This window comes from Cibotium barometz, chromosome 15 (genome assembly GCF_041138505.1).
Source record: "Cibotium barometz isolate CiBa-2024 chromosome 15, ASM4113850v1, whole genome shotgun sequence".
In the NCBI taxonomy this organism is placed as follows: domain Eukaryota; kingdom Viridiplantae; phylum Streptophyta; class Polypodiopsida; order Cyatheales; family Cibotiaceae; genus Cibotium; species Cibotium barometz.
In genome coordinates, this window is record NC_141060.1 from 37,319,766 (window position 1) to 37,338,963 (window position 19,198).

Here is a 19,198-nt window from a genome sequence, read left to right on the forward strand (position 1 = left end):
AAAATAAGATGTGTCATGGTTTTCGTTCTGCTAACAATGAGCACAATATTGTTGCTACCTAGACCTTAGCAATGGATACTCCATACTTTGATACGGCTCTGATGAAAAATTACACCAAATGATATTTCTTTACGAAAATAAGTGTGGGTATCTAGCTTGAGGCACCAATGGGACTAACTCCCTGCCACTCTTGACCTAATCATTTGAGCACATTTTTTGCCAACTCGTCCATGCTCTCGTCCCTGACTAGGACTCTAGTTGGTGTTGTTTGGAAACCCTTGGGCACTAAGGATTTGGATGATGCATCCCCTATCGCTTTGTTCAGATGGACGACCTCTAAATCCCTATATCTTGAAGATTGTCTTCTATGTCTAATTACTTAATTTTTCTAAACCTTTCTTCCTTGTTGTGTCACTAATGCTAGTGGATCCAGTATTGGTGTAGTCCTTGTGCAAGATTGTTGCCATATACATAGGCAGTGATGTGTGTGAACACACTTAGGACCGCCGGGGCACTTTTTCCCTCTTTAGGAGGTTTTTTCCCCCGGCTTGTATATACGCCCATCCTTCTAGGGCTAACCAATCTTTTGTACATTGACACAATCTAATACACTTTGTGTTGTGTGCATTCTGGCTTCTTCTTCTCCAAGCTTTGTGTGCTTTCCTGCAACCCTAATTCCAACAATTGGTATCAGAGCAGGCATCGGCTCCCAGGGCTACACCGTCAGCGCAGTAACACTCATCAAAGATGTAGTGTCTAAACCTGTAGTGATGGTCATGAATCCTCTTGCACTTAAGACCGATCATAAATCAATCAATGAGCGATAAGTCATCCAACATTTTGCAGGGATTGCATCGCATATGGAGATACGTGATTCTACCAATGTAGTCCACATTATCTCTCTTCTTTCTCTTGCTTTATAGATTTGTGTTATGGGACTCCATCTAGATTCATTGGGTGAGAATCCCACAATGAAAGTGTGTCTGAAAACCTCATAGCTAGCTTTTTCAACTGGGTCTAGAGACCTAAACCACTGTTCTGATTTGTCTTCAAGGCAAAGTTTGGATGAACAAATCTTTGTGGGATCGTCGATCCTTTCAATGTTCTCCCAAACTTGATTGCACTTCACTGCGTATTGAATGGGATCTCTAGTTCCATAAAATTTGGTCATTATTGTTGACGTGCATTGATTTTATTTTGCCCAATTCTAAGCCTCTAGGTGTTATGCTTATGGCAATCTCCCTTCCCATTTCAAAAACCATCCAAAGAAAATCTTTTGTATATTCATGTGGTAGTGAAAGGGAGAGATTGAATAAATCCCTCTATTCCAGTGTTTGAAATGTCTTGCCTCGTGGGGGTATGGTATGTTGTTTCCAATGACACTTCTCCTACATTGTCTTGGCTTTGAGGTTGTAGGGTTTCAAATTGCTTGCTCCATGGGGATGGGTTGTACAGTTGGATGACCTAATCCTAAGGCTACAAGCTTGTTATGGTCAAAGACATATATTGTGATTGCTCTTATGGATCCCTTGGGTTTAAGCTTGTTGTGGTCAAAGAAATATATTTCGATTGCTCTTATGGATCCCTTGGGTTTGAGGTAGTCTCAATCACTAGCTCTTTACCATTTCCAGTGTTCCATGTTCCATGTTCCTCGTCCAAATGCAAAAAGATACTCAAACTTAGTTTCCTGGTGAAGAGCCTTCTATAATGAGCTCATGTAGAAAAGGGAACTTCTGCTTGCACTATGTGCGCCTAATGTTTGGTATTTTGTGAAATGCTCATTACTAATGGTACAACAAAATAGACATGTCCTGATTGCTGTAACTATGGTTTTTGGATCGCTTAGTCATAATCAACGTTAGGACATCGATCGATCGTTCAATACCAAATGTTTAAAACATTGTAGTGTCCAATATGATACCTGAGAGAGCAAACCTTAAGGTTCCTAACCCTGGCTTCCACTCCTTCACACCAAAGCTTCGTCCAAAAGTAGGATGATTTAATGCCCTTTTTACGAAGTTTATGACATTGTTTATAGAGCCAATTGTTGGTGAATACAAGGCTTGTAGGACCGTCCTGACTCTTGTTTCCACTGCTTCCATTGTTCCTCTACTTACTTCTGCACTTAATTGACTTATCTTGAATCTCCTCACTTACGAGATAGATCCCAGAAGTCTTGCCTTCTTAGCAAGGAAGCAATCGCTTGCGTGTTGGTTATTTGCTAGGACCGAAGGTTGAGTGGGTTTAAGAAAGTGTTGTTCTCGATGCAATACAATCGATTATAGTCATTTCTAACAATTAGTCCAAATCGGATTCACATCAAAGGGTTTCTAACAATTAGTCCAAATATTTCGCATCAAAGGGTTTCACCTTGATGAAATGATCTACACTGTTTCCTGAAGTAAGTCCAAAAATAAATTCAAACATGTTAGTTCTGCTCAAGCTACAAAGATAGTTTTTTTTTTAATAGGCTTGCCTCTCCACGTCTATAAGCTCCTATAGGTGGACTTACATCAATGGACTCATGCCTTTAGACTCACGATTGTAAGCTCACATCTTTTTTGTAAAAAATAGGATCATGCTTGTAGACCCGTATTTGTAAGCTATATCAGTTTTCTATATAAACTAGGTCCATGAATTTATTTCTATGACATAGACCTCCTTGGACACGGATTTTTATGAAATGTGTATGCTACAAGGTTGGTGATCAATTATTGGATAATAATAATACTTAATGCTCATTAGAAAACACAAGAATTTTCCTTGAAAGTTATAGCTTGTACTAATTCTATGATAAGAAAATCCTTTACAAATATGAGTAGTCAAGGCCAGGTCATGACTCATGTCCAAGCTCATGACTCCACTATCTAAGCTCACATTTGGCTAGACTCATGTCTCCCAAACCAAGAGATAGTTTTGCTTGATTTTTGAAGCATCATATTATAAAGGAATGACTAAGTATTGTTTATTGTCAAAATCGACTTACATACAAGTAGCTATTGTTCACACTAAGCTAACCAAAACTTCAATATGATCCGACCAATATTACTAGTCTTAGCAAGTATATACATAAAGTCCTCAAGACTTTACTTTTTAACATTAAGCTCATGGTAATGCCACTTTATATATTCTAAAGTAGGCTTACAGAAGATACATGTCATTCGAGTGGGTAAGATAACAAAGCACCTCACAATCAAGATTGGCCAAATGAAGCCATGCTATCATACGAAGTGATTAACGAATGCCTTTATACTAAAAGTTAGAAAAAATCTCCCTCTTTATATTTATTATTCATAATTTCTTTATGACAATTTAGATAATGGGTGCTAAGTTGCATAGTGCTTCAAAACTTCAAATTGATTAGTCCAATATTACTAGTCTTGAGAAAGTACATGCATGGAGTCCTTAGACTTTTCCTATTTGATATTAAGCTCATGGTAAGGCCACTTTATATATTCCAAGACCGTTTTAAGACAAGTGTTGTTCGAGTGGGTAAGATAACAAAGCACCTTACAATAGATTGGGCGTGCGAAACGATGCTAACCTATGAAGTGCTTAACAACTACATAGTGCTTCAATTTGTCATTATATATAACAAATAAGTAAGTTATGCAACACTTTAATTTCATAAATTGATCTTACGCTATGTTTAAAAATTTTCATATCCCCTATGTTTTCAGCATTTCTTTGTCATTATAGACAATGATATGACTAAGTTGTATAGTGATTTGTGAGTGTGTGTGTGAATATGTGTGTGTGTGTGTGTGTGTGTGTGTGTGTGTGTAGAGAGAGAGAGAGAGAGAGAGAGAGAGAGAGAGACGCCCCCATGCGGAGGCATAGAGATATGACAAATCATTAGGATAATCATCCACTTGAGACCAGCTTAAATTTGATAAAAAGGTTTCTTCATGCACATGTCTTAAACAGGAAGGACAACAATTCATCGCTTCCTCGCACCATAAGTGGAGATATGCAGCTACCAAAAAACCACCAAGTAAATATGCACATCAACACCCACATGCAGATTGACAACCATAAGGCAACTAAGAGATACACATGCTACCAAAGATCGACCAATTGAACATGCACATCAGCATCCCCATGCAAATAAGAGGATAATTTGAAGGGCACTTGCATGGCCAAACCTTTGAGAGGGATTATATGAAATCCCTAGATCATCCCACTTGTATTTAAGTGGTCTTTAAAAAATCCCCATTTTTATAAATTCAAATTTAAATTATCAAAACCCCTGCTAACCTCCAACCCCAAAAAAAACTCGCACACACAAAATAAGGTAAACCCACAAGAAAACCCAAAATTTGACCAAAAAATATGACAGCTTACAGCTAAAATTGGATCAAAGCATTATTGCCAAAAGAACACAGTATTTCAAACCAAACAGCTTCCTTGGCAGTCTTTACAAAAATGCTCTGTACACTTCAGAAGACTCCAGAACAACCTGGACAGAAGACCTGCAACAAATAGTCAAAACTTAATGAGGTCATTAGGAATAGAATATAGTCAGCCGTTTCCAAAATTTAAATATGATTGAGAACAGAACTTTCTATATTGACCAGTATATGTTCCCTCCATAGATCTATAAATCAAATCAGCAGTGGAGACAAGGGAAAACGTCATCTTGTGGCATCACCTTACCTACCAGATCTCACTGAAACTGATTAACAGAAAGTTCAAAAACATGTCACTAGAGGCAATAAGGGTAGAACATAAGCAGGGTGACTTTGAATAAATAGACTTGATGATGGAATCGGTACCAAATCTAGCACAAAAATCCATGCAAACCTAGAATCCTCAAGCATAACAAGTTCCCCAAGGTGCAGTCTAGAATAGAGAGCTGTGAGTCCCCCCCCCCCCCCCCCCCCCCCCTCTTTCTGCACTCTCCCCGAGTGCGCCCCCGCTAGCTGCCCCTGCTCCCGCTGTGCCCCCTCTTCTCGCCTGCGCTCCCCCCCTCCATTCGCTCTGCCCCCTCTCACTCTCTCTTGCCCCCCCTGCACCCCCTCTCCTCCCTTCGCTCTGCCCCCACCCCCCCCCCCATCTCCCTTCAGCTCCAACTCTCCACCCCGACTCGTCCCCTCCGTTCTCATCTGGCAGTTTTTTCTAGTTCTTGGGAATTTTATCCTTCGACAAGCTTGGGCCTCTTTTGGTGAACTGATTAACAGAGTTCAAAAACATGTAACTAGAGGCAATAATGGACTTGGAATAAATAGACTTGATGATGGAATCGGTACCAAATCTAGCACAAAAATCCATGCAAAGCTAGAATCCTCAAGCATAATAAGTTCCCAAGGTGCAGTCTAGAATAGAGAGCTGTGAGTGCCACAACACCCCCCCCCTCTCTCTCCCCTTCTTCCACACCGCCCCCGAGTGCGCCCCCGCTAGCTGCCCCTGCTCCCATTGTGCCCCCTCTTCTCGCCTGCGCTCCCCCCCTCCTCCATTCGCTCTGCCCCCACCTGCGCCCCCTCACTCTCTCTGCCCCCGCCTGCACCCCCTCTCCTCCCTTCGCTCTGCCCCCGCCTACCCCCCCCTTCCCCCCAAGTCCCTCCCCCCATCCCCTTTCAGCTCCGACTCTCTACCCCGACTCATCCCCTCCGTTCTCATCTGGCAGTTTTTTCTAGTTCTTGGGCATTTTATCCTTCGACAAGCTTCGGCCTCTTTTAGTCTACACCCCTCAAGAGGACTCCATGGCAATGGCTCCATCATCCCCGATCGAGGCCACCGTCCCTTACCTATCCTTCTCAGAAGCGGTCCTCCAACTCCTCGCTTCGACAGTTGCATCCCTAGAGGCCTCCACTCTAGTATGCAAGATTAATGGTAGCCACCCGGCACACGGACAACTCAGGGATCTTCTACAGGCTAGACTCCTTGGAGCACCTATAAAGATTACCGATTTTCATCCTTTTGGGCGCGGCTACTACCAGGTTGAGTTTGACTCGCCAGCAGCATCAAGTAGAGTCATGGCGTTTCAGACTTTCCCGTAACAGTCTACTTCCCAGGCATTCATTCCTCCTCTCCCGGCGATTGGTGGAGCTATTGGGCAAGTGATGGAATTCCCCCCCTATCGCCGCTTCAGCCCTTGCACGGGCAATCAGGATTCCATCCCTTCAAATATGTATTGCCTCGCTGAAGACAGTGCCTCACGTCAAATCCCTTCCTTGCCTCTAGGGAGACCCCATTCTACAGAGAGTAGAGTACTCGGGCCTCCCAGGCCAATGTTTCATATGCAAGCTGGGACATCTCACTAGAGCTTGTTCTCGTCACCGGTCTAGGAGACTGCCTCCGGTGTCTCAACACACCCCCCCCCCCCCCCCCCCCCCCCCGCGTCTCAAGTCCCAGCTTAGATTATCCTCAAGGGTCTAGGAGAGCTGCAAGCCCTCGGCAGCAGAGCACCAGCACTCAACCACGGACGACGTTATTTAGTACCGAAGAGTGGCAGACCATCGGCCCACGCTAGGGCTGCCAACCAACTTCCAGAGCTGAGCGGCATCGCCGAGCGCGCTAGGCTGGCAGAGCACAAGAGGATTTGGTTCTGTTAGAGGAGAACCGTTAGGATCATTTATCGCAGCAGCCACCCGTCGGCAATGCCCCCCCCCCCCCCCCAAAAAAAAAAAAAACCCCGTAAGTCACTTGGAGGGTCCCACCTACGGCCCCTCCGATCTGAAGGCTGTTACCTCGCCGAGATTCTTCCTCAAGTTCTCATATTCCAGTGAGGCCAACTGGTCCCACGGAGTCCTCAGCAAGCCCCTCCCCGCATCTTCCCAGTCGGGTGGATCACTCCCAACCGCTCCCATCTCCCTCTTCACAGCTTCCCCATCCCCCCCCTCCTAATCCTCAACCCTCGCCTCGGACTCTTCCTGGCTGCAGCAGCCCCCCCTGCCCCTTCTTCTTCTTATAGCCCGCAATCCCCCCTCCCTCCGCCTCTCCTGAGCATTTCTGCCACCCTTCGGCTGTGCCTGATCCAGAGCGGAGGCAACCGGTGAGTTCCGTCCACCGATTGATTCATCGCTTCTCAGAGCCGGTAGAGATGATGACCGCCACCTCCCCACTGTGGGCTCTCCCATGTGAGTCGCCAGGTGGCCCCCAAGATCTTGAGGCTGCCAGCAGATTAGAGTTTCTTCCCATGTCTCCATATCGAAGGAATTAATATTTTCGAGGAGACAATAGCTCAAATTCAGATTTGTGTGGTGTTCCATCATTCCAGGCCATCCACGCCAAAGAGTGGCACGATGATCTTCTCCTTTCCCTTGAGTGCAGCCCCGAGGACTCAGTGGGGTGGCTGCTGCCATCTAGGGGCAAGCAGTGGAGGTTTCGCACCATCTTCATGATCTATGCATCACCGACGTGCTCACCCATCTATGGCCCCTGCTCGGATGGAGCTTGGAGGCTCAGCCATTGAGGTCAGGACGGAGAGGTGGTTTCCTCCAACCTGGAGGAGTGTCTCTTTGTGTTCCTTCATATCTCAGTTGCATTACCCCTTCCCTCCTCTTCCAGATAGCTACATTGCAACCGATGGAGTTCAGAGTATGCTTACTCTCCAACTCGAACAGAGTGGCGACACATGGAGGACAGGATCCATGCCCACCTCACACGCCTTCGTCCTAGGACTAGACTCTTCAAGTGGAGGGCAGTTCCGATAGTTCCGCCTCCTACAAAGATTCATACCAGTTGTTTCTCATACCAGTACGCCCATTCGTACCATACGGTTCATACGGTACGATATCGTATGGTACGAGTTTTTTTTCTTTTCTTTTTTCTTCCCCCACCTTGAGAAAAAAATTCCAAATGCTAAAAAAATATACAAATCTTGCTTAACGAAGATCCCAAATGCCCGCAATACTTCGCAACTTTCGTGTCCACTGAGTATTCCATATGGAGTTGCTAAGAGACCTAAAACATCTGGCAAGGTAGACTGGTAGTGTACATACTACACATGATTGGTAGGATGAGAGAATCTTGCTACATCACTTGGAGATCCTTGGTATAGGTAGGCTAGATAGTCAGATCCTCAAGTTATGTACGAGGGAGAAGATTTGGACAGCCATTTTGATCTAGAGAGGAGTCCTTAAACCTATCACCCTAGATGCACTACTCGTATTTGTGCAAGGACGGTCCCTTAGTCATAAACGCTACACTGGGAGACCTTTGGTATTGCATTACCCATGCAGGTTTTTTTTTGGAGACAATTGGGAGATCCAACTTGGAGAGACACATCTCCATGTTCTGGTTCCTCAAGCACTGTAGACTCCTCCCCCCCCCAACCTTCCCTCACATTCAAGCTTGAAGCTCCATAGTTTGTAAGTGTAAAAAAGAAAAAAACCGTATTTTATGGTACAGTATCCGAAAATTTCATATCCTACCAAAAATTCCCGTACGGTATCGTATTTTCATACCGTGACAACCATGGGATCTTGCTTCTCTCCAATGTCTTCAAGGGAATTCCCCCGATAGCCCGTGGATTGAGAGTCAACTAGCTGCCACCCGTACAGAGATCAGATCTATAGGAGAGAAGGGTGGAGTATAGATACCATGCCAGAGCTTCCTTCTGAACCCAGGCCGGAGAAATAGTCACTGGGATTTTTTTTGAGATTGTAGGCCCTCACAAGCAGAGAAATGGTATTCGCAGACTGCGAGACCAGGATGGGGAGCTATCGCTTCTTGCGCCGCCCCACCCCCCCCCCCCCCGCCCCCACCCTCCCCATGCGAGAGCCATTGCAATCGATTTTTTTGGATCCCTCCTCACGGGTGCCCCATTATCCTCACAAGTAGTGGATGCGCGTGAGAGGGTTTGGTAGCACACAATAAAGGTGGTTCCCCCCACTCTCCGGACCTTCCTATTGACTCCCTTCACAGCAAAGGAGCTGGCCGAGGCCTTGACTGCTCTTCCTAGGGGCAAATGCTCGGGGGCAAATGGGCTTCCAGTTTCCTTTTTTCTTGGTCACTGGGATCTCATGGAAGGCGGCCTTCAAGCTGCCTTCAATAAGATCATAGTTTTTTTCGTACTCGTATGGAAAATATTCCATACTTAACCATCACCCTCCTTGGGACTTCAACATAATCTATGATGGCCTCCAGACTGCATCATATCCCAACAAGGACATGTTCTGCAATGCCAACTCAGAGGCTTAAGTCTGAGCATGGCTCAGAGACTCATCCAAGCACTACATGCTTCCATATGAGCATGGCTCAGAGGCTCCATGTCTCTAAGCATGGTTGCACGCAAACTCAACGAGCTAGGGGACTATGGCACCCACATTCTAGAACTCACATGCCAAGCCTGATTTGTGGGAGCTCCACCCATAGTAGCTTCAGCGAGTGTCGGCTCCCTTTGGTCTTCACCCCTTCAGGAGGACTCTATGGCAGCCGCTATGTCATCCCCGACCAAGGCCGCTGCCCCTTGCCTTTTCCCCAAAGTGGACCTCTAGCTCCTCGCATCAACAGTAGCCTCCCTTGAAGCCTCAACACTTGTATGCAAGATTGTGGGTTGCCACCCAGTGCGCAGCCGGCTTCGAGACTTGCTCCAGGCCAGCCTCCTTAGTGAGCTGAGTACTCAAGCCTTCCTAGCCAGTGCTTCATTTGTCATCAAATGGGTCACCTCGCCTGAGCTTACCCTCGTCGCCAATCTAGGCAAGCTCCACACACCGATCCAAGCCCCCCGTCCCCCCAGCGCAAAGTGGAGAGAGTGGACCAAGCGCCCCAATGCCCCTCTAGCGAGACAAAGCCCCAGCACGCCACCCCCGAGGACCAAGATGGGGGTAGGTGGCAAACAACCGAGCAAAGATAGCACCGATCCCTTGCCAGAGTAGCACGCTGCCACCAAGCAACACAACCCAATAGGACCCAAACAGAAACAGTCGTGGCAAATAACCATTTGAGCATTTATCTCAAGATCACCCATTTCGAGTGGAGGCCCCACCCGCCCCCTAGAGGGTGCCAACGTCAGCTTCAGCCTAGAGACCGGCTCCACATAGTGGTTCGGTCCCACTCTTCTCAATTTTCCAAGACAACTCCCCCTCCCCACCCCCAACCCCAACCCCCCTAAAGAGAATCTGATCCGCCAGCAGCAGGTGCCCTCTCACGATCAGGAGCAGATGCCATCGTCCTCTCCCCAAGAACACCCCCCCCTCCTCGGCGCGGGCACGCGGACTCTCTAGAGAACTCTCACCGATTGCCAACCCCCGACCCTGCGAGGAGTGGCCATTCGGGTTCCATCTGCAGACTGATCCATCACTTCTCGGAGCCTGCCGCCTCTTGCTGCCCTAGTGAGAGCCATGTCCCGTAGTCCCCAGGTGGTCCGCTGTGCATTCCGACATGGTATCAGAACCCCAGGTTATCCTCTCCGATCAATATGGTAATCCACGATGCACGCCCGGGTACTACAACTCCTGAGCTTGTCACTGCCAGCAAACGCTGCTCACTGACACAAACACACAAGTGCGACTCCTGTCTGGAATAATCTTCCCACATCGGCGGGTGCGCCCCTTAGAAAGGTGATGCTCCTGAGGAATAGAATGTCGATGGGTCCCCCAACTATGGCTCTCTGAAGCTCGGCTCTGAGGACACCTCGTCTTTGAAAGCACTGAGGCCCCCCTAAACCCTGAATGTTCCATGAGACAATCCACATATCAATCTGTGTGATGCGTCACTAGCGGAACTGCCCTCCACTCGAAGAGTCTTGGGCGAGGGTTAAGACGGGGACTAGTCACAACCCGTCTGGGGTCAAAGGCGTGCTAGGTGGGCACTGATCCTGTCCTCCATGTGACGCCACTCTGTCCGAGCACAAGCGTATGCATAATCGGCACTCCATCGATCACAATGGAGGTATCTGTAAGAAGGGGGAAGAGATACTACGACAGAAGTATGCATGAATACAAAAAGCAACACCTCCAGGCTCGAGGCCACCATCTCCCCGTCCTGGTCTCGGTGGGCTTAGCCTCCAAGCTCCATCCTAGCCGAAGGCCAAAAATGGGTGAGCCTGTCGGTGATGCAAAGACAGCTCCAAGAGTATCTCACAAAGGGGTTAGTTTACCCGAGTGTGTTGTCTCCATGAGACACTCGGTTTCTTCTTTCAAAGAAGAAAAATGGCAATATGCATTTTTGCGTGGATTACAATAATCTCACTTTGAGAAATAGTATCCTTCACTGAGAAATAATGACATAGTTTATTGTCAAGCAAAGTATTTCACTAAGATTGATCTATAGTGTAAATAACATCAAATAAAGATTAAACTAGAGAATGTATCGAAGATTGTATTCCAAATGCCGCATGTAGTTTTTCGTTTTGCCCATTGGCTTAACCAATAGTCTAGCAACTTTCCAACAACAAATGATAAGCGACTTGCTCCATGCATATTTGGGAAAGTGGATAGTCGTCTTTTTCGATGAAAATACTTATTTATAGATCATTGGAAGAACACATTCAGCATGTCAAGACTATAACTGTCTTGAAGATTCTGAGAGGAGTTGTATGCAAAGGAATTAAAACATACCTTCATCAAACAGGAAATTTTCAATCTAGGACACACCAATACAATTAATGATGTGAGGATAGACCTAAATAAGATCAAAAAAGTTCTTCAATGGCATATCCCCTTAGAACAAATATAATAGCGCTCAAAGCTGTATATACTAAAATGCATAGGCCTTGCAAACAGGACAAGGCCAATACAACATACTCAAATGTTGCTTCAAAACTAAAACTACTGGTGACTAGCATAGGTGTAATGATATTAATGAGTAAGCCTGTTACTAAATAAAAGCCTTATCCCAATGTCAAAGGTACATATTAACTCAAATATCTAACCCGCTCATCAATGGTTTGTGGTCCTACAGAAAAACGTGCTCCAGTAGAACATAAAATTTCTATGGCAACACATTTAAGTTCACCTTATCTTTGTACTTCAAACTTAAACAGCAAATCCAGGCCATTTTGGGTAGACTCTCTTGTACAAGCTCACACAAACAGCGTCTCTTTGTTGTAGAACACCATCAAATATACACTTCATGGCACCTAGGAACAACAAAGCAGGAAATGGTATCACCGAGTTGCCCAAATACGTTTCAACAGGAGCTCTAAAACCTATGGAAAAACTTCCTGGAAGAAAGCAGTAAAATGGTGTATGATAAAGATTTAGGAGCAGCTCTGATACCATGAGTACCAACAGGTTCTTTGATTCGGCCACGTCTCCCATATTTTGTCCATAATTCAAGAGGCTGCAACTTCAAAACTTCCATTAGAAAAACCTTTTTTTGGTTCACTCTATTGCACAATGTGCTAACAACACAACAAGCATCAAGAAGCATAAAAATGATGTGGTTGCGTGCTTGTTGCAGACTACCTTGAACCAGCGCACATCTTCCGGGTTGTGAAACATGAACCTCACAACTGCTTTTTGCTTTTGCACCTTTTGTGGATACCTGAAAAAATGAATTGGTCTCATTAATGTTGCTGCACGTGTGCAGATTCACAAGAACTCCCCTTTAAAAAACAATCGATCAAACCAGGATACCTACCCAGAGAGAATAATCTTCTTCAAAATAATGCGATCAGGATCCACACTCTTTAGTGACCCTGAAGCTGCAAGTGTCAATCTTTCTCCACTGCCAATCTCCTTAAAAACGACCAAAGGAAGAGGTGGAAAGCAGATGGGTGTAAAAACTGAGGCAACAGAGAAACGGCCTGGATGTAGAAATCTTTCCAACTTATGCTTATCCATGTTGATATCATCTGTAGAGAAAATAGGCCTGACATACCAAATCAAACCACAGGATTAATTTGAATTCAAGAAAACCTAATATCAAGTTACCACATTCATGAAGTGGAAAATTCAACAGATAATTGAAAGATTGCCTTGACAAAGTACAGTCCCTTACCTTGTTTTGTATACTCGGAAACCTGTATGAAAAACTAGGGATTCTTTTGACTTCAAAGGCTCCGAAAAGCTTTCATGTTTTTTGATGCTATAATACACAATCAAAAGATACATCTTAGTTCTGACAAAATCACACAATGCTTTCCATGGTTCTCTTCAGTTTTATGTTTGTGTGTGCCCCAGAGAAATGAAGGCCCTAGGGATTTAGGGCCTCCCATGGGGATACCCAGAATCCCTTCCTTTTGCCTGAGCAGCCGGGAAAAGGAAGAAAGGAAGAATGGGTGGTGGGGGACAGCACACAAAGAACTTCAATAGTACAAACTTTCATGTAACCCATCATGTTCTCTGACACTCCCAGTGAATGATTTATGTAAGCAAGAAGCATACCTAAAGTGTACAACAGACATTTTTGACTCGTGTTGAAGCAACCCGCAAACAACTGAAGGACTTTGTGTGTATGTACTCTGTAGTTTCAAGGCTGAACTCAAAGGAACGTCTTTCACATGAAGCCTCACGTAAGTACCCAAGCGAACACAACCATTGAGCCTCCCTTCACCCACTTCTTTTGCTTTGGCAAACACACTCTTTTGAGTTCTCTGAAAATTTTCAAAAGAGAATATTCTGCCATACTCTGGCGGCAAGGACTCCTGGAAAAAATCCATTATAACATGAAATAAGAAAAACATCCGTCATGTAGGCTTTTAGAATGCTTTTCAATACACAATATTTTTTTCTGCTGGACTCTTTTCCTGCTAGTAAGATTGCTAGCCTATACTATTGCCAGGCTGCTCTTCCCGCTATACAAACTTCGAGAGTGGAAGTTTAATTACCGACTTTCTTCTTATGATTGAGATCAAAAAAACAACAAGTGAAGGGTTCTCATTCAGCCTGCCTTATCTTTATGAAAAAAGTTGAGTGACAGAGAGGAAGAGAGAGGTTTGTTAATATCTGCCAGGTGGTCCAAAATGGCCCATAAGGCTTGTCATAATACAGTATTCATTTTTTATCATGAGTACTGCAAAGATCATCCACTGAAAACAGGAGTGAAAACCGTCTAGTGTGACCAGTACCAGTGATGAGCAGTGGTAGCTTCATTTGTGAACGACACACTGGATTACAAAGCCAATAAAGGAACCCTTTGGTTAACAAATGTTAGGAATGACTTGGGGGGAAAGCTCTAGGATCAAATAATGGTCTTATGAAGGAGGAGATTACCTCTTTGTCTATGGTGCAGGGATCTAAAAAAGGGTGGTTGGGCGGGGGAAAAGGAGGGGGGGGGGGTGTCGGTCTTATCACCCCACACATCCATCCATCCAACATGAATGATGAGAAAAGACAACCTCCACAGCTTTTTGGAAAATGCTTTTTTCCCCAAGAAATTCTATTTTATATATATACACACACACACACACAAAAGGGATTTCAAACCAAACAAGGGGGAAATCTCAACCAATCAAGTGCCTTGTGCTGCCAACAAGGTCCCATATGCATGGTAGTGAAAAGATGTGATAATCCGACCCCCTCAAAAACTGCCCACACTTTCTCGGCTTAGCGGAATGAAAAGACGGGGGAGGGGAGAAGAAGAAAAAAGCGGGGGAGCAGGGCAAACTGTGCTGGCCACTGCAAGTAATGCCTCCAGAGTTTCAACCCAGCCGGGCCAAGGGCACACCTCTTCATTGAGCCCCTCCCAAACTAGTGGTACCCCCAAGCCACAAGCAGCAGCAAAATTCTGCCCCCGAGTACAAGTGGCAGGTTCCCAGCTGCCATCCCACCCACCCCCCAAGAGAATGAGATGGCAGGTTCCAGCTGCCATCTTAGAGGTGAAACCCAAGATAATAGTCCCTATGAAGAACCCTTATAAGAATGTATCACATGTTATTTCCACAGAGCCTATGGCAGGTCCTTACAGCCCCACCCCCACCACCCCTCTGCAGGCTCTCGACTCATTGGTGTTTGCTGCCAGCAGCCAAGGTCGACTTTAGCCCAAGACAAAGTGCTCTCACGGGAGGACTATCCATCACAGGATGGGAGAACCACCCCAGTTACAGCGGGACCAAAGAGAGTGGCAATGGAGAACCCACAACACCACCACATCACCAAAGCATCTCCTTCTTCCAATATTCAGCCTGGTTAGGCTGTCGCATTCTACTTCCAGAGATCCACAACATATCTTCTGCTACCACTCACTGGTAGGACCACAAAATCTCCCCCGCTTTTCTCATGGATCTTTGGCATTGTCCTTAGGAGATCTTCAGATCACCCTCTTCCTTCGGTTGCTACCTCACATGAGACTTGACGTGGACCCATGTTTGACCATAACGGATGGGCTAGCTTCTTGCAATCGGTGCAACTCACCCTAGAACACTTAGCGCCATTGTCGTTGGGATTGTCCAAAGGCACAGAAAATCTGGTGGAGGATCCATCAATTGTTCACCTTTGAGCCCATGGGTCAGGACGCGAGCACAATGCCACTCTACAAGGAGTCCAGCAGCCTTCAACTCACCAACTTTCGGACCACTGTTATATGTGCCTCTTGTTAGCTACACTCTCGGGAAGTCTCTGGTGTGAACAGGATCTATCCACGGGTACTTTTTACCCTAACTCGAGAGGTGTTTTTCCCCCATGGGAACACACTCCATTGTGTTGGCCTTTTTGGCTTAGGTCTCATATATTGTACTTTGTACTTTCATTTCATTATCATCAAGTACAACTTTGGATAGTGATGTATATGATGCTTACCTTTGTTGCTGGAGTTTTCCTTCCCAGATGTTATCCATTAGGAGCTCCTAGTACCTTACTTTTCCTCATAGTTGTTGTTTCAGTTTCAGTTAGTTGTTTAGTTGTTTTAGCTTTTCTTACACAGACATTGTATCAGATCCACCAATTGTTGTAACCTTTTTGGGCTCATAGGTCATTTTGGCCTTTTGACGACGTTAATATATCATTTCATTTCTCTCTCTCTCTCTCTCTCTCTCTCTCTCTCTCTCTCTCTCTCTCTCTCTCTAAATCATTCACACCACCATTGAGGAGGAGAAGATGAGGCATGCCCGCCGCCTCAACATTCGAGTCACAGGTATAGCCGAGACACCCGACTCCACTCCCGAGAAAGATGGACAGCTTCTATGCATGAAACTCGGCTACAGGGAAGAGGACCCTCTCCCCTTCACCAAAGCATGGAGAGCCGGGAAAGACTCAACACGCAAGCGAGCCCTCATCCTACAGTTTGCAGGAGAGACGGAGAGGGTCACCTTCATGAGGGAGAGGGTGATTCTACGAGGATTAGAGGGAGATCCCATCTATTTGGATGACGAGGGTTACAGGGATCCCATCTATTTGGATGACGACCTTACAAGGATGCAGATAGAACACAGGAAAACATGCATGCCGAGGGTCCTAAAGGCCTGGAAAGAGACTCCTTCTCCTTCTCTTTGGCAATCCTCTTCCTACACTCTGTGATGTAGTGACCTGGCTTCTTACAGTAATGGCATTTGCCCTTCTTCTTGGGCTGTCCATCACCTTTCTTGGTATCCTGAGATGAACCACCATCACCTGAATTCTGATTTGAACTCTTTGGCTGAGACTTGTTGCCTTTCCCTTTTTGACCTGTCACAAATGCTTGTTCAGCACTTGTGTTCATGTTCATGTTCTTCCTGATTTGCTCTTCCTGTAACAAGAGAGCAACAAGTTCCTGATACTCTAGGGGCTCAATAGCATTCCTCATGCTAAGGTTCAAAGAGGTATGAAAAGCCATGTAGGATCTAGGCAAAGAGTTTAAGATGGTGGATAGAAGCTGTGTCTTAGGAAGGATCTCATCCACATTGATGAGTTGCTCTCTCAAATCCTGCAGCTTGTTCAAGTGGCTAGACATATCATCTCCTTCATGCATCTTCTGATTTTCCAGCTCTCTTTTCAAAAATGAGATCTGTGCCTCATTACGAGCAGCATACATTTGCTCCAAAGTCACCCATGCATTCCGTGAAGAGCCAGCTGAACGAATATGAGGTATAATAGACCTCTGTACTGACAATGCAATAAGTGATAAGGCTTGTGCATCTTTGGCATCCCATGTCTTCTGGGCATTTGTTCTTTGAACACGCTGTGGCTGAACCGGTGCCTGTGCCTGTTGTCCTCTTCCACGAGCACCCCCTTGAGGAGGAATCTCTGGAGCCAATGGACCTGGACGTGGTTCATCACCACTAACAAAATCCCAAAGACCTTTTGCCACGAGCACATTTCTCAGCATAAAACTCCACAAGGAGTAATTCATGCCATCCAGCTTGTCTTCCTTAGACAAGTATGTGAACACATCACTCTGCTGTTGATTTGCCATTATGCCAGTGCACAATGTTGTACCTGTGTATCAAAAAACCCAAAAGCAACAACCCTGAAAGCAACTATACTCCACTGAGTACAACTGACCCAAATATGCTTGCACTCTCAATCCTCTGAATGTGCAAAACAATGCACCACTGACTGAGTAGAGCAACAAAAGTGGCTCACTGTGCCAAAATGCCCAAAATTTCTGCACCCAAAGCCTTGCAAAAGCCTATAGAGGTTTCTTTGCAGGAAAACCTCCCTGTATCTGCCAGAAAAGCTTTCACAGAAAAAACACCTAAATTTCAAAACATGTAAAGCTTTAAATGTTACCCATGTGACTTTGCAGATTTTGCAGGTACTGGTCGGCTGTAGGCTGTATCTCTCTCTCTCTCTCTCTCTCTCTCTCTCAATTGTTGTAACCTTTTTGGTCTCATAGGTCATTTTGGCCTTTTGAAGACGTTAATATATCATTTCATTTCTCTCTCTCTCTCTCTCTCTCTCTCTCTCTCTCTCTCTCTCTCTCTCTCTCTCTCTCTCTCTTGCAAACACATATCCTGAAAAAGCGACCACCTACGCGCGACCATATGCAAGCGGACATCCAGTAAAGCAGTCCCACCCATTCTTTTGGGCATCTAATGTGATTCGAAGCTATCCATGTTTGGCCCATAATATTTCCTTGCCTCTTCCACAGCATAAACCGAAAGGGACCAACCAAACGGAGAAGAGATTTGTGCGTCCAAGGTAGCAAAGGAAAAAATAGGAAATCATGCTAAGCATAATAACCTGAGCTACCTTAACCCTCACGTGCATAGGCCACCCTTGAGCTTTCCAATACACAAATTTATCCGAGATCCGAGCAGAAATCCAAGCAAGAAGCGCTTGGGGGTCCACATCCACACCCACCGGATACCCAAGATGACGAACAATGTCTCCTATATGCACCACACGGCCTTGCCACCCTAATGCCTCAAGATCAAATTCCGTGCATACAATGAGGGCTGACTTTGTTGAATTTATTTTCAGCCCAGAAGCGAATGCAAAATTATTCCAAGCTTCCATTGCTCGATCTATATTGGCTTTTTCGGCCCTGAGAAACATAGAAGTGGCATCCGCAAGGGCTTGAGCAACCAATTGCTTGCCATGAGGGAGATGCAAACCAACCACTGCCATAGCATCTAGGCGAGATAACATAGGATGAGTGGTAATGGCAAAGAAAAGAGGGCTAAGAAGACAGCCTTGCCGGAGAGAACGGGTGAGAGAAATACCATCCGAAAGTCCTCCATTGAGCATAATCCGTGTGATAGAGCCAGAGCCAAGTAAATGCACCAAATTAGCCATTTTGGGACCAAAGCCCATGGCTGTCATTAACTGAGAAAGGAAAGACCAGCTGACATGATCAAAAGCTTTTTCAAGATCCAGCTGCACCATCACAATCTCTTGCTTCTTTGCCTTGGCATAATCCACTCCAATTTGAACATTAAGAATATTATGCAAAATATTCCTGCCATGCATAAATCCATATTGATATGGATGAATAAGAGTAGGAAGCACCTTCTGCAAGCGATTGGCAAAAATCTTTGTAAAGATTTTATACATAATACCCATAAGTGAGATCTGACGCCATTGAGCCAATGAAGTAGGCGAAGAGACTTCGGGCAACAAACGAAGTATACCAAACTTCCAATCGGCAGGCATATATCCCTCATCCCAAACCCTTTGACAAATAAGCGTCAAAGGCTCTGCAAGCTAATAAACATATTTTCGGAAAAACTCATTTGTCAAACCATCCCAACCAGGGCTCTTTCCCATGGGAAGTTTAGAGAGAACAGCTTCCAGTTCCCCTTGAGTAACAGGAGCATCAAGCTGAACCGCCACATCAGGGTCAACTTGATATCATACTTCAGAAAACAATGACTCCCTTGCAGCCAGGACAGCCGGCGAGACATCCTCTCGAGGGGCGAGCAAATCTTCATAAAACCTGATGCAATGTTGAA

General features: G+C 45.4%; 1 protein-coding gene across 1 annotated transcript in view; it reads right to left on the minus strand.

Annotated features, from left to right (window-relative positions):
- Positions 1 to 4,116: 4,116 nt before the first annotated feature.
- The window catches only part of LOC147631259 (pre-rRNA-processing TSR1-like protein), a 95,540-nt gene continuing 80,458 nt past the window's right edge, over positions 4,117 to 19,198 (minus strand). The window contains exons 16-22 of the mRNA XM_086809605.1: positions 13,275 to 13,534; positions 12,889 to 12,975; positions 12,529 to 12,759; positions 12,354 to 12,432; positions 12,165 to 12,228; positions 11,902 to 12,025; positions 4,117 to 4,472 (exon numbers count right to left, since the gene is read on the minus strand). Coding sequence (XP_086665731.1) covers positions 11,922 to 12,025; positions 12,165 to 12,228; positions 12,354 to 12,432; positions 12,529 to 12,759; positions 12,889 to 12,975; positions 13,275 to 13,534 — 825 coding nt within the window. The 3' untranslated portion in view covers positions 4,117 to 4,472; positions 11,902 to 11,921. The remainder of the gene's footprint in view (positions 4,473 to 11,901; positions 12,026 to 12,164; positions 12,229 to 12,353; positions 12,433 to 12,528; positions 12,760 to 12,888; positions 12,976 to 13,274; positions 13,535 to 19,198) is intronic.